This window comes from Mustela lutreola, chromosome 8 (genome assembly GCF_030435805.1).
Source record: "Mustela lutreola isolate mMusLut2 chromosome 8, mMusLut2.pri, whole genome shotgun sequence".
Taxonomy (NCBI): domain Eukaryota; kingdom Metazoa; phylum Chordata; class Mammalia; order Carnivora; family Mustelidae; genus Mustela; species Mustela lutreola.
This window is the reverse complement of record NC_081297.1, coordinates 24,075,382-24,091,538: the sequence shown is the minus strand read 5'-3', so window position 1 is coordinate 24,091,538 and position 16,157 is coordinate 24,075,382. Positions and strand designations below refer to the sequence as shown.

The following is a 16,157-nucleotide window of genomic DNA, read 5'->3' as shown; positions in this document are numbered from 1 at the left end:
GTCCTCCATTTCTAACTATTGTGATTTCAAAAATGTTACGTAAATGGAACAAGAGACTATGTAACCTTTGGGTATCAGTTGTTTTCATTCTGTGTGATTCCCTGGTGATTTATCCAAATGATTGTTCTGTCAAGGGTTGGTTTAATTTTTTTTTTTTTTAAGATTTATTTATTTGACAGAGAGAGATCACAAGTAGACAGAGAGGCAGGCAGAGAGAGAGAGGGAAGCCCGACGTGGGACTCGATCCCAGGACCCTGAGATCATGACCTGAGCCGAAGGCAGCGGCTTAACCCACTCAGCCACCCAGGCGCCCCAAGGGTTGGTTTGATTTTACTGAGGACTTGCATTCCCTGGTAGGTATGTGCTAGTTAGTTTAACCATTCACCTATTCAAGGACATGTGCACTGAATTCAGTTTTGGGCTACCAACAAATAAAGCTGCTATCAACATTTGTATATGGGTTTTTATGACAACGTAATTTTCTTTACTCTGGGATAAGTGTCTAAGAGGGCAATTGCTAGATCTTATGGCAAGTGCATATTTAGTTTTATAAGAAACTGCTGAACCATTTTCAGAGTGGCTGTACCCATTCCCACTAGCAATGAGTAAGTGATACAGCTTCTGCACAGCCCTGCCAGGATTTGGTCTTATGATAGGTGTATAGTGATCTCTGATTGTGGTTTTTTTTTTTTTTTTTTTTAAATTCTCAGTTTTCCTAGTGGCTAGTGATATTGAATGTCCTTTCATTGTCTATTTACCATGCTATATATCCTCTTTGGTGAAATATCTGTTCAAATCTTTTCCCCATATTACAGTTGGAGTCTTTGTATTTTTACTGTTGGTTTTGACTATGCTGTATGTATTCTAGATCGTAGCCTATTGTCAGATAGGTGCTTTGTACATCTTTTCTCCCGGTTGGTGGCTTGTCTTTCCATCCTCTTCACATAGGCTTTCACAGATTAAAAGATTTTTAATTTTAATGAAGTAAGATTTATCAATTTTTCTTTTTATGGATCATTCTTTAGATGTTTAGTCTGAGAAATATTCATCTATCTCTAGGTTTTAACAATTTTGGGCTATTTATTTTCCCCTAAAAGTGCATACCTTACATTTTAGGGTGTGGTCTATTTTGAGTTAAGTTTTGTACAAGGTGTGAGCTTGAGGGTTGCTTGCTGGAGTTGGACTCTCTTGCTGTTCTGCCCTCTGCAGTGTCTCCTGGCAGAATCAGAAGGCTCAGGCCTGGCAGGGGAAGAGGGCTTCCTAGGCCATTTAGTTTGAGCAGGGCTCCAAATGGACATCACCTGCCAGTTGTGTTGGCTTGGCCAGATGTTAGAGGTATTCCTACTCGATCAATAGGAGAAATGGGCCTAAATAACTTTTCAAATTCCGTTTGTACAACTGATGAACTTGCAAGGCTTTACATACATCTATACATTTGAAGTTTACTCAGTCTATGAGAGAGAGTCCGTGAGAAAGTTCATTTGCTTCATGAAAAAAGCCATTAGGAAGAGTTGTATTAGATGTGTTCCATTAGACACATAGTTTATAAAAGTATGGGATTTTTATTCAACTAGTAAGCATGGATCCATTAGATATAAAACATAATCTGAAAGATGATATACAATAATAATATCAACGGTAAAATGCCGCTACTATTCATTAGATGGTTTTATATTCCAAGTACTGAGCACTATTTGTGCTATTATATCATATTACCTCTAATGCTTAAAACAGTCCTACTAATGGACAAATTGTTCTCTTTGTTTTATGGGGAAGAAGTTAAGTCCAAATGTTTAATTAGCTCACAGAGGAAAATGCAGGTGGTAAGTGCAAGAGATATGGATGGAGTCCAGGCTAATGTGAACTTAAGGCCAATGTCTTTTCCACTTAAAGGTGGAAAGGTCTCTTGGAGATATATTACATATGAGATCCAAATAGCAGAGTCAGAATGAATTTATCATACAGCCATCACAATCAGAAGTCAGAGAAGTGAGGTCGGTGTCCCATAAGCGGTATTTGCCATTTTAGAGAAACAGAGCCTTACTGACTGCCCCACTGCCATAATTTTACACGAGTAAAATGTTCTTTTCAGCTTGTGAGCTTTTGAGGCCTTCTGTGGAAGCTGGCACTAATCACCTCTCTAGCCTTCTGTAATTTTCATAGCATACTTTAAATGTTGCCGGTAACGGGGCCTTACGTTTCTTTTGTCCTTGAGGACCTACTAGAAAAGAAAGAAAAAAAAAAAAAAAAAAAGAAAGAAAAAGAAAGAAAGAAAGGAAGGAAGGATACAACAAAAAAATCTGGCCCTCCCTCTTCAGTTTCCACAGAAAGGAAGAACCCTAAGTATGCATGACAATTTAATAAGGCCAGAAAACAATCTCCTTAATTAGGTTACTTTGCCTACATACCAGCAAATGAAAAGTCACAGGGCAGTATGTGTGTTGTGGTTCAAGTTTTAACTCCTAATAGTTGAGATTTCTCACATTTTTATTCAAGAAATCCGAGCAAGAAAATTGCCCTTTACTTACTTGGAGAAGCAATGAGTCATTTCTGGTCTAAATGTTTATGTTCACAAAACCAGCTCGGCTCCAATTAAAGGAACAAGCACGCTCACCTTCACGAAGCTGGTCTGACATTGTCCATCACCGCTGGGGATTAGGAAGTTGTTGTCAAAGCTGATCTCCAACTGTTGGCTTTCGTGAGTAATGACGGTCCAGGAGCATCTGCTGTTCTCAGGAAAATTCTGAGGCCAGTGAGGGGATCTGATTGTACCATTATCTGAATGAAGTATTCCCCCACAACCTGAGAAGTTGCCATGGAAAAGTCATTAATTTGAGAGGAAAATAACTACTTTCGTAGCCCAAGATTTCCAAAGGAGACAAGTTTCGAAATGTGAGATTTCAGGTTCTCTTTCCTTACACAGGAGTCACTGGCCTCCGGGGCAGGATACGACAAGAACTCTGAAAAAATGTGAGGTGAACTGAATCCAGAGGAAGCTTTGGCTATTTATGTTTTGTTGCATTTATGCTGAACTCACCTGAGGACACTAATTCATGCCATAAAGAGGACAGACCTATTCTGTTTTCAAACAGTGACAATATTTTTTAACTCCCCTTGAAGCTATATAGTATTTGTGAACCAGCAATCCCAAGTTCTGTATTTTATTTTACCGTGAATACAAGAAAATATAAGTCTACACTCATTGGTAATTTTACTCTAACATACAGGACTAGAGAAAATGATTTTGAGGAAGGGAAAATTCTTCCATTATACAATCTGATTCATTCATATTGAAACTCTGATGGATTAAAATAAGGCATAAATTGAAAGGAAGAAAATATCAAATTATTTTATACATTAAAATATGTACTTAAGAAGGACACCTGGGTGGCTCAGTTGGTTCAGCATCTGCCTTCGGCTCAGGTCATGATCCCCAGGTCCTGGGACTGAGTCCCACAGATGGTTCCCTGATCAGAGGGAAGTCTGCTTCTCCCTCTGCCTGCCATTCCCTCTACCTGGACTCTCTCTCTCTTTCTCTCTCTGACAAATAAATAAAATCTTTTAAAAAATGTACTTAAGAGATGACCAAAGGAAAACTATGAACTCAAAACAAAATGAAGTTAAATCAAAGAGTATTCCTGTATCTTTTGCTTCTAAACCCTTGGAAAACTAATGGTTCACCTAAAACTACCCTCCATTCAACAGCAACCAGTGGTTTAATCAGAGAAAGCTTGACTCCTTCCACAAAAACCTTCATAATAAACTTGGACTCTTCTAGAAAGAATTACCCTGTGTGATACTGCAAGGTTTTAAAGAAATCCTGACTATAATATGCAGTGCAATTTTTTTTTTTTTTAGATTTTATTTATTTGTGAGAGAGAGCGAGCATGCACACACAAGCAGGGGGAGGGGATAGGGAGAGAGAGGAGCAGGCTCCCCACTGAGCAAGGAGCCTGATGCAGGGCTTGATCCCAAGATCCTAGGATCATGACCTGAGCCAAAGGCAGATGCTTAACCGACTGAGCCACCTGGCACCCGTCCAATGCAACTTCTTTTATTTTCTGGGAATTTCCATGAGGTTTATATTTTATATGCACAAAATATTACCCTTTTGAAATCAAATCTATTATACTTTGCCACCTACAGGGCACTCATTCTAAGTCACAAATCTTGCCACTTTGCTGCTCAAAACTCTTCAATGGCTCTGCCTTTCTCAAGGGACAATAGAGAAGACAAGGCTCTTCATGATATGCACCACTTAACTTCTTGCTTTCAGCTTACCACTCAGCATTCTGCCTCCAAGATCCAAATATTCTGAACTACTTGTGATTTTTTCATTTTGATTCTCTGGTTATGCCAAGCCCTTCTGCCTATGTAGGCAACATAGTGAAGTGTGAAGATCAGAGTTTCTGGGCCCCACTATCTTTATTCAAATCCTGACTCTACCAATGACTAGCTCCATGACTGGGAAAACTATCAACCCGTTTTTCTCCAGTTTCCATCCACGTAAAATGGAGAAAACATGTATGATATCGCATCTTCCTTATGAAGTTGTTACATGAGATGACATGTGTAAATAGCCCGAGTTGAGTCTAACAGAGAGTCGATATAAAATGCATACTTATTAAATTATCAATAAATTAAAAAAACACATCAATTTAAAAAGTACACAGAATGTTTCTTTTACCTAAAGTCTGTGTGTTCCATGTGGCATAAAATCCACCATTTTGCACTGAATGGTCCGAGTTAAAAATCACCATCAGCTGGTTGGAACCAGACTGGATCGTCCTGGGGTTTGAACTTCCACAGTATTGTCCTATTATGGGTGATCCAGGAGAACCACCATTCCTGACAGTGACAGAGTCCCAAACACAGGTTGCATGGGCTTCAATATCAAAGTCACTAAATGTTAGCTGCAGGAGAGAAAAGAGACAATGAGGTACCCTGAGTGGTAAGTGAGATGAGCTACCTAAAGTTAGATAAGGTCCTCACAAACCCTTTTACTTTGTTTTAATTTATATAATTTTATATGTATGTTTCTTATTTACCTTTCCCCTGCCCTCCTCTCTTTTTCTTTACTGGGGATTCTACTGGAAATTTTGAGAGGAGAAAATTTTCCTGGAACTGGAGTCAGTAGGAGGAACCTCTTCAGTCCAGTGGAATGGGATGGCAACTCATATCGAGAATGTGATTACAAGTCTCTCCTGGATAAGAATATTTCATATCTATATCTATATCCACATCTATATCTATATTTATATCTATATCTATATCTATATCTATATCTATCTTCTCCTATGCTTGTAAAAGAGATTTCTTCAGTTGCTGGATACTTGTAGATGTCTGTACTCTAATGAGCTCTGGGGGAGAAAATGAGCTGATCACAGGCTCAAAGCCTATTCTAATCGCTTGCTTATTAGAAGAACTCTGTTTCCACAGCGGACATGGTATTTTTGTTCTAGAACAAAATCAGAACTCACGGTGATGGTATGGCCTTGTGGGGCTTCCAACAACCAGGAACAATGGGTCAAGCTATCATAAGAGGCTGGATAGTTGGGGCTTGTGATCACTCCACTCTCACCCAGCTGTATTCCACCACAGTCTAAAATGAGATTTTAACCTTATTTAAGATATAAGATATAAGAAAACAAAACAAACAAACCAAAAAAAAAAAAAAAAAAACACCTCTGCAAAGCCAAAAGAAGTAGGTCTTATAGCATCATACTTTATGATTTTAAAAAAGCAGTCAATGAATAAATAGATGAAAGTGTTAAATGCAAAGTAAAACTGGGTAGAAGATTAGAAATAAACAGAATCTCATATAGTGTGAATTAAAAAGAATCACACAGGGAAGACAGGATTATGTTTAGGACAAAGAAGAAGGAAGATGATCTGTACCACAAATGGAGAATAATTAGATGTGCATATAACTGACACTCTGACTAGGATGAAGTAAATAACACTGCCTTTCTTGAAAAAAACAAAACAAAACAAAACAAAAAACAGGCCAATAAAAATAAATACAAGCTTGAAGAATATGGTCCAAACCACAACTAAAGAATTTGTCAGGTGATGAGAAGCACTTGTGTCTGTAGTCAGCTATCAAAGTACACATCAGCATAGCAAGTTGAAGAACAGATCCATCTTTGAAGTGTAAAATTGTCTGATTTTCCACATGAATAATACTGCTTCCTGAAACTTGGCTCTCTTCTTTCAATCCAATAAAGAAAAATCAACCGGCAAGATGGTTGATCAATCTTACTCCCTCTCCCAACCAACCATTTGATTATAACACAAAGAAATGTTTGTTAGAACCATAACCAAATATATATTGATTCATAGCCAAACTTCATAGAAAAAAAAAAAGGATTTCCAAAATCTAAAAAAAATTAAGTATACTCAAATTCTGAGGGGCAATCTCAAACTGAGACTATGTCAGTCTGAAAGGATGTAGAACCAAGATGTGGGCCCCAGAGGTCAGCATCTGAGGTCTTGATGACCATGTGGGAGAACATATGGTCTTGGACCCACACATAAGGAAGGGCTGGAGTTGAGACTTCTACATAATATTGGGGGTGTAAAAGAACTGCCATATTAGTGAGAGGGACTAGAAAAATTCTGATGGTCCAGAGAAGCAGCAAAGAGCAGTGCTGTCTGAAAATGAATTTTCAGATACAAACTGAAATGTCACAGATGCAAATCCAAAATGAAACATTAGCAAATAATATCTAGTAATATGTTCAAAACACACATCATAGCCAAGTAGGGTTTATCTTGGAAATTAAAAGATGGCTTAATGAGAGAAAAGTCTTTCAGTATACAGTTTATCATATTAATATATTAAAGGAAGAGAACAGAATCATTGCAATATATGGAGAGAAATCATTTGATAAAATCTTACAACCATTCAGAATAAAAAAAAAACCCTGTACACTAACAATTGAAGGGACTTTCTTTAATCTGATAAGAAGTATTTAATGAAAACCCTAAGAGAAATCAATCTATTTAAGGGTCAGGTGGGAGGTTGGGGGAACCAGGTGGTGGGTATTATAGAGGGCACGGATTGCATGGAGCACAGGGTGTGGTACAAAAACAATGAATACTGTTACACTGAAAAGAAATAAAATTAAAAATTAAAAAAAAACATTGAAGGGTCACAGGGTCACATGAAGGTCATCCCTTCCATTTGACATGAAGGTGACCTAGGCACTGAAATAAGACAAGAAAAAGAAAATTTTGAGGTTGAGAGAACAAAAATATTATCATTTGCAGAAGATATGATTGTTTATATAGAAAAACCAAAGATAATCTACAGACAAAATGACAAAACTAATTAAGAGTATAGCAAAATCTCTGGGTTAGAGATCAATGTATGAAAATTTTAGAATTCTTGGATTTCGGCAACAACCAATTAGAAGATGTAATTTAGAACATCTCCTTGACATCAGCAACAAAACTTATAGCTACCTAGAAGTGAATCTAACACAACACATGTGAAATCTTTATGGAAAAGATTATTATCTATTATATTGCCAGAGTTTAGAGTTTAATCACAAGTCTTACCTGTAAAAGAATACTCCGCATGGAATCCAACATGTTCTACGCGTTCATTGGTGACAAAGTGTATCCATACCTGAGAATAAGGTGTAACCAGGGGCACTGTAGGTTTTGAAGGTCCACAAAGTCTCCACATCAGAGGCCCATCAGCATTACCTGAAACAAATAGCACACCAAATGCCATTACTTATATAGCTTTTGAGAAATATATTCAATGGATTTAGTAGGAACAAATCATAAAGAACATTTCAAGGTAATATTAATGCACATTGGAATTCTGATTTAGTAGCAGATGTTTCACAAAGTTCCTTTTTGTCTTTATCAACGGCAAAAGAAAGAGTCCCTCCAACAGGGTAAAAACAAAAAACAAACAAAAACCCCCCACTTTTTTTAGTATAGGCATCTTTCTCTATTGTGGGGCCATTTTGTTCCAATTTGTGTTTTCATAATTATTTTGGCATACCTAAACAGAGATATGATTAATTTTAAAAAAAATTGGATGTGCCTTTTTTAGGGAGTAAAAAATGTAATGCCAACAGTGACAAAATGTATCAACAAGATAAAAGTGATAGTTATCTAAAATTTTAATGATTTCTTTACAGCATTTAATCAACTGTAATGAATAGGATATTCAGTACTTATGCTAAGAACTATCAGATTTGGAGCTGAGTATTTTTATGAAGATTACTTTTCACAGTAATTTGATTAACCTTTACAGAACACCTACAGAGCTCACAATTAACCTGCTCTTTATTTATTCTGTCAGACTAATATCATTGATTTTATAAGTTAACAAAATATAGTACTTTAACTCTCTCTGAAATGCGGGAATACGGAGAAGATTGCATTTTACTGACTGAAATTGGATATACAACTGCTCTGCTTAATTCAATAAGCCAGTATTTTGTTTTCTTTTTATTGAAATTCAAGTTAATTAACATATAGTGTAGTACTGGTTTTAGGAGTAGAATTTAGAGATTCAGCAGTTGCATTTAATACCCAGTGCTCTTTATATCAAGTGCCCTCCTTAATGTCTGTCACCCATTTAGACAATCTCCCCACTCATTAGCCCCTCCAATAACCCTCGGTTTATTTTCTATTGTTGAGAGTCTCTTATGGTTTGCCTCCCTCTCTGTTTTTATTTTATTTTCTTTTTCCTTCCCTTCCCCCATGTTCATCTGTTTTGTTTCTTATATTCCACATATGAGTGAAATCATGACATTTGTCTTTCTCTGACTGACTTATTTCACTTAGCATAATACACTCCAGTTTTATCCACATTTTGCAAATGGCAAGATTTCATTCTTTTCAGTGGCTGAGTAATCTTGCATGGATGTATACACTATATCTTCTTTATCCATTCATCAGTCGATGGACATTTTAAGCCAGTGGTTTTGAACCTGGTGGCAGTGGTGAGGGTTTATCAGAATCATATGAGAACACTCTCAAACTACAACTTCATTTCCTTCATAAGTCTTCTTTAGATTCACCTACTTAGGAGGGCCCGGATAATTCTCCTGCTGAGTCACTTGATCTGTGACCACAGAATTTGCCAAATTCTCATTGAAAATTCTGTCCACCATGTTCTCAAAGTCACCATCAATTTCAATAGTCACCCTAGAACATTGCCACCAGCTCACTGTGTCTGCTGCTTTCAGCCTCCTTTAAAATAAGGTTTTGCAGTGACATGGAACTCAGTGAACCTTAAATAGCACAGATGCTCTGCAACATTACCTTACTTCTCTTTTTCAAACCAGGAAAAGAGTGCCACTGTAATAATGGAGGAAATTTGATGAATCGCCCATGACTCCAGACTCAACTCCCAGAAAGAACTAAAATGGATTCATCTTTTATGAAGGGAGGTTTTTAAAAAAATTCTTAAGAGCTATGGCTTACTGAACACACCTCAGTCTACTTCCATCATGAAACTAAAGACAAACTTGACTCTTTGGGGGATAATTCCCCAAATAGCTTCCACCTGCTTCTCCATCTGGTACATTGCAAAGCTGCTTTTGATTTCTAAGTAAAATTCTTATAAATTCAGGAAATCACTGATACAGTCTGACTATGCTAATTTTCAGTCTGTGAGGAAAGAAGCCTTGAGTAGTAGAAGATCATCGAAAGGACCACTTGAACTCCTCAAGAGAACACAGATGAGGGGTGCCTGGGTGGCATAGTCGGGTAAGCATCTGACTCTTGAGTTGAGCTCAGGTCATGATCTCAGCGTCATGGAATAGAGCCCCGTGGGTTCTCTCTCTCTCTCCCTGCCTCTGCACCTCCCCTCCACGTGCTCTCTCACTCTCTCAAGTAAATAAATAAATCTTTCAAAAAGAGAAAGAGAGAGAACACAGATAAGCTAAATCTCTCCTCAGGAAGCCTCACATTACATGAAACATAGAGTTTACTTGCAAACTCTGCTCTATTCGCTCACCATTCACAGGGCATGTTACCTCAGCTGGGTACACACAGAAATACAGCTTTTTCTGAGCAACCGTCTTTTGAATTCTATGCAGATTTTTATAGCCACTTGAGTCCCTTCATTGTTGGTGGTCTCCAGGTATAAGAACACTTACGGATAAGTAAGAAAACATGTTCTTTGATTGAACTCACCCACTCGGAACTCAAGGACATCCAACTGACAGTCTTGGTGACTTTCCAGGTAAAAATCCTCAAAGTGAATGTAAATGGATGAATTTCCCTGACTTGGATTGCTGAGAGTCCATTCACAGTTTAAGTTTCTTGAGTAATTACTGACTCCGTTATAGCCAGGAGAAGTGAAGTTTCCTTTAGGGGAATGTGTAAGGGACCCGCCACACACTAAGAAAACAAAAGGCAACAGGGAAAGTAACAGTGAAATTCACACCATAACAGAACATACAGGTAATGCATTAACAACTAAAATAGCAATAGCGAGATTTTTATTGCTTTGATTTGTTTTTCTAGGTGAAGTTAAGACTGTGTAAAGGGCTGGCTCATGCATGCAGAGACTATGGAGGAAGTTTCCGTGAGTTTGGAAAATACCTACAAAAATAAACAGCTTCTTTATTTTCCTGTAGGGTAGATTAGGTGGATTTAGGAGTTTGGCTATGCATCAGTTTCTCCTAACTTAAGCCTATTGTTCATTAATATTTAATTTAGAGAAATAGCTAACCTCCAGTAGTGGTCTCAGTGGCTTCTCATTAGCAATTCTCCTCTTGACTCAACAATTTAACTGGATCAAACAGATAACACAACACAGGACTGGCAATGAACTTGCCCCTTTTCACATGGCAATGAATGCTCTTTGTATAAGTGAAAGAACATAAAGGTTTTTTACATATTCAGTTCTACTCTTTCTAAAATTTAAAAGTCTTAGGTAATAGCACCAACCCAGAAAATAGGAAAATATTTAGACCAGAAAGCTATATCTTGCTTAATTTTTAAGTACTCTGTATCAAACGTGAACATTCATTCATTTACACCGGAAAAATATGTATATGGATGGGGGACTAAGAAACAAGAAAATCTGGCTATCTTCAATTAAATGAGTCACTTTCCAGTTACTTTCTAAGCAGAAGGTCTCATTCAGCAGGAAGGAATTGATCAAGAGCTGTAGAATGGGCAACCAATACAATGGCACCATGGCATAGAATAGAGCTGAAAGCTCTCCCAACAGCATTTTTTTAAAGTTTTAACTCACAATAGCAGCTTTCTGAACCGGAACATTTGGGTTTTTTAAATCCTGTCTGGGACGGGCTTTCTACCTGGTTATATATGTTTGCCTTGGTTCCATCTCTGATCTCTGAAGGGACATAAAATTGATGGCTCCTCTGCTGTTGGAAGTAGCTGTGGGTCACCTGCAGGGCCCACAATGACAACGTCTGCCATTATTACCTGCATCTTCGCTGGACGTGTAGGAAGCACTGAAGCCTCCATAGGGCCTGGATCCATCAGTGAAAAACACGACTTTCATTGTATTTCCTGAAGATTTGATGGCATCACTCATGTTCGCACTACTACACAGTGTCTCTAGTTGGGGTGAGTTACTTCTAATGCCATTGAAGACCTGTTGGAAAAATAGTTTAACCTTCAGTCAGGCGGGCCATCTGACAGAGTGTTTCCTAGAAGATTATATTCACAGCCTCAATATGCAAGCTCAGAAGGGAACTCCGTGCTAAAATGAATTACTTAGCAGTATGGGCTCCTCGCCCGGTGCCACAAGCCACCATGTCACCCAGGGCACATTCTACTGAGTTGTGGCCTCTGGGTCATTTCACTAAAATGAAAGTATTACAGTAACGCCCCCCCCCCCCCCCCCGCCATGTGGTGACAAATGAAAAACTGCTGTACTGTCTGCAGCTGGAAACCGTGCTTGAAATGTAAATTAGGCCAACACGCTTACATCTGAGTTCGCAGAGTTCACTGCTGGACCATTTTTCTTACCGATGTGTCGGGACCTTTGATATTTGGAATAAAGGCTTAAATGTTAGTCTCTGAGGGCTCAAAGCATATAGTAACTCAAATAGTTTAAAATGCCTTGAAAAGTAACTTTTTAAAAAATCCAATGGATATAATAGTTCTTTCCTAAGTACTTAGGACCCAAAGCCTCAATTTTCTTATTAATTTGAATTTTTTAAAAAAATGGATTAGAGTAGAGCTGGCTCCAAAACATTAAACAATAATTCTAGTTATGTCCATAGTGATAATAGCTGCAAAGTATTATTCAACTTCTGTGCAAAACCAAAGGCGGTTCAGCATGGCTGGTTGTCACAGTTCAGGAAAGATCCAGAAGTAACTAAACAATAACTGACTGATTGAGTAATTGATATTTCTATTTTTTTAAAAAGGATTTGAATCACTCATGGTTAGAAATAATGATTAAGAATCTAACACTAAGCGATACGAAGAAGCATGCACTCCATAACAAAGATGTGAGCTTTTTAATTTACTGTAGCTGATCATTAAATTGAGCTCTGTGTCTTCTAAGTCACAGGACCAGACATAGCATCTCTTATCACTTATTGAGCACAGCAAAACGCTGGGCTCTGCTAATAGCCTACTTGTATTACTTTATTCAATTAGCACAATACCCTCTCAGATACATAATACCATCCCTATTTTCCAGATTAAGACAATAGAATTCAGAAAGGTTATGCAATTTGCTTCAGGCCAAAGACCTAGTGATAATAAAACTGGACTTAAAGCATCCCTCTGATTCCAAACCATAAAGTAATGTATAAAGAAACAGAAGATGACAAAATTTCAATTAATACTGAGAGCAGTATTATTCTGGCAACATATTGCCAGAATCAAAAGGGATTATCAGCAACTGCTGGCTAATGGAATATGTCAGAATCCCTGATCGATGGCAATTATCCTTGCACAATGTCTGCCCTGATCTAAGCATCACAGTGACTAACAGTTGTTCAGACAGCCCTTTATCACATGACTCCTGCTTTTCCGAGGCAACCAAAGGGCTGTTTCCACTTTCCCCCTCCACTTATGTTTGTAGTCAGAAACTACAACTCCCAGAAAACAATGGGATAGGAAGTAGGCATTTGAGATTCAGGACAAGCACGTATCTCAGTTAGTGCATGCTGGGTGGTGTACCTTTGCCTCTTCTCCTTCTGGACAGAATCAGATAAGCAGCAGGTTTGGAGGAATTGTATGTTCAGGTGGCTGGATAAGGTATTAATCTAGAGAGCGTGCACTTAAAGCTGCCTTCACTGAGCCTGTAGATCCCAGGAAGTGTCCCTTCTCCCTCCCTCTTTTCTTCTCTCTTTTTCTCTCTCTCATCTCTCTCTCTCTTTTTATCTCTTTTCCTTTTTCCTTCTTTCTTTTTCTCTTTCTCTGCACTCCCCACCTGCTTCTTTGTGAGACTTTCTTAAAATGATAAAGTGTGTGCAAAGGGCAAGCCACATCCCCTTATTTACAGCAGAGTGGAGAAGAAACAAAACAAACAGTGAATCTATAAAAATACATTTCAGAGAAAAAGAATGATATGGAAAATTCATGAAAGAAATTCATTGTTGAAGCTTTAGCCTCCCCAGGAGAAAAGACCTGTAGATAAGACATTTGTAGTTTCTCCTAATTAAATGGTCAAGTCCCTTCAACCCAACAAAGACCGTAAGTTGACAATCCCATGAACACAGAGTTTCCAAGCAGCATTTTAGTACTTCATTCTTAAATATGAATAAACAGTCAACGGTCATTAGGCATTTAAGGAAGTTTCCTTAGATGTCTAATGCAAAAGGCAGAGACCAATCAATATACATAAATGGGAAACAGGAAACTGAAGGAAATGGACCTCAAAAGAAGCAACATAAAACTTCAAAATTATGATTAATATATTTAATCATAATTTTATTTTAATATAATATTTTGTAAATATTAAATTTTATTTTAATATAATAAATTAATCATACATATCAAATACATATGATATTTTAATATATATATAGTGTATTCAAAGAACAATGGTAAAATAAGGATAATTCCAGGTATACACCTTCTCAAAAACCTTATCGACCATGCCCATTTCCTTATGGAAATACAAGAACATGTGCCTCACCAAAAAAAAAGGGAAATGAGCCAAGACAGGATAATGCACATGTCATGGAGTCAGGTGTCCAGCCCGGGAGAGGAATGAAGGCGCCGGCTGACAGCTGCCCCAGGCTTGCAGCTGATGGAAAAGGGCTCAAGGAAGGCTACTGCTAAGGAAAATGCACGAAAGGGTGGGTGCGCGCTACAGCACAAGGTGGGGATGTAACCCTGGAGTGAAAGCGTGGGGAGGAGTGAGAGGTATGTGCATAAAAAACTCCGTGTGGAAAAGGACATTAATCAGAAAAACAAAAGCAAACGCTACCAGGGTACACTACGTGGCCAGGTGGGGAATGACGGCGGTATAGTCATAGCAATGTAAACACTGAAGAGCAATTTATACAAAATCTGTGATGTAGGTATTTTGTAGGGAAGCCGGGGGAGGTCTGAACTGCGTGTAGCCCTGTAAGCATCTGTGGTGCGTGTGTGGTGGTGGGGGATTGTGAAGAGAGCTAAACCCTCATCTCCTGTAGTCGCACGTGGGTATATGATGTCTAAGACCAAAAAAATAAAGAAGTAGCAGTAGGAATATATTTTTTAAAGATCTTATTTATTCATTTGACACACAGAGATCACAAGTAGGCAGAACAGCAGGCAGAGAGAGAGAGAGAGAGAGGGAAGCAGGCTCCCTGCTGAGCAGAGAGCCCAATGCAGGGCTCAATCCCAGGACCCTGAGATCATGACCTGAGCCAAAGAGCATAGGCTTAACCCACTGAGCCACCCAGGTGCCCCAGTAGGAATATTATTTTGAAATAATGACAGACACACCACAAGAAGCAGCTAAAATAGTTGAAAGTAGACGCCTTTGGCGTCTATGATTCAGAGACGGGAAAATGACAAGATGTGATTCAAAATGTGTGGTTGTCGCTGTAAATTTTATTTTATTATTTGAGTTCTGAAACTATGACTGTTCATGTTTTCTTTCCTGCAGGGCATGTGAAAATTCTGTTAAGATTCTTCATAAATGATGTTAATTATGGAAAGAATTTCAAAGGGAAATAAACAGTTGTATACATCAAAACTTTAGCAATGGGTGGGTACAATTTCAAGTATTTTTCATATTTTTAATTTTTTGAACTCTCCAAAATCTGTTCAATAGGCATTCATTATGTTTATAATCAGAAAAATAGATTAAAACTAGTGTGTAAATGAATTTATGCCACATTATTACAACTACATAATATATTCATTGCCAAGGAAGATAAGAAAATATACGAAAATATGGTGTAGTGGGAGTGGTTAAGTTTTTTCTACTTTATCCTTGTCTCTGCGTATTCAGTGGAGGGGCACCTGGGTGGCTTGGTCAGTTATGTCCGACTCTTGGTTTCAGCTCAGGTCATGATCTCAGATATGCATCTGTAGGTATAGCTATATATGATACCTTCAAGTGTTAGAACTTGGGAGCAAAATTTGAAGCCTGAATATGGTCATTTTAGGGCAATACAAAGTATTATACTAACATACAAAGAGGTTTTGTATTTCTGAAATCACTACCCAACAGGAGACAATTCAACTGAAAACAAAAGTGTCTTGTTTTTTTGTTTAGGATTTTATTTATTTACTTGACGCAGAGAGAAAGAGAGAGAGCACGCAAGCAAGGGGAGTGGTGGGCAGAGGGAGAGGGAGAAGCAGGCTCGCTGCTGAGCAGGGAGCCCTATACGGGACTCCATCCCAGGACCCTGGGATTATGACCTGAGCTGAAGGCAGACACTTAACTGATTGAGATACCCAGGCACCCCAAAAGTGTCTTGTTTTTAAAGAAGGATAATGAGGGGCACCTGGGCGGCTCAGTCGTTAAGTGTGTGCCTTCAGCTCAGGTTGTGGTCCCAGAGCCCTGGGATCGAGCCCCACATTTGCTTCTCCCTCCCTCTCTTTGCCCCAGCCCCTGCTCGTGCTCTCTCTGGTTCACTCTCTCTCAACGAGATAAATACAAATCTTAAAAACAAAACAAAGCAAAAAAGATAATGATAGTACTTCTAGCATTCATTCACTCAATAATTACTGTTTCTATTACGTGCCAG

General features: G+C 38.3%; 1 protein-coding gene across 1 annotated transcript in view; it reads right to left on the bottom strand.

The window, feature by feature from the left end:
* The window catches only part of CUBN (cubilin), a 258,475-nt gene that overhangs the window by 59,007 nt on the left and 183,311 nt on the right, over positions 1–16,157 (bottom strand). Inside the window, exons 49-54 of the mRNA XM_059184039.1 lie at positions 11,431–11,602; positions 10,168–10,374; positions 7,564–7,713; positions 5,481–5,602; positions 4,688–4,913; positions 2,615–2,802 (exon numbers count right to left, since the gene is read on the bottom strand). Of these exons, the coding sequence (XP_059040022.1) occupies positions 2,615–2,802; positions 4,688–4,913; positions 5,481–5,602; positions 7,564–7,713; positions 10,168–10,374; positions 11,431–11,602 (1,065 nt within the window). The remainder of the gene's footprint in view (positions 1–2,614; positions 2,803–4,687; positions 4,914–5,480; positions 5,603–7,563; positions 7,714–10,167; positions 10,375–11,430; positions 11,603–16,157) is intronic.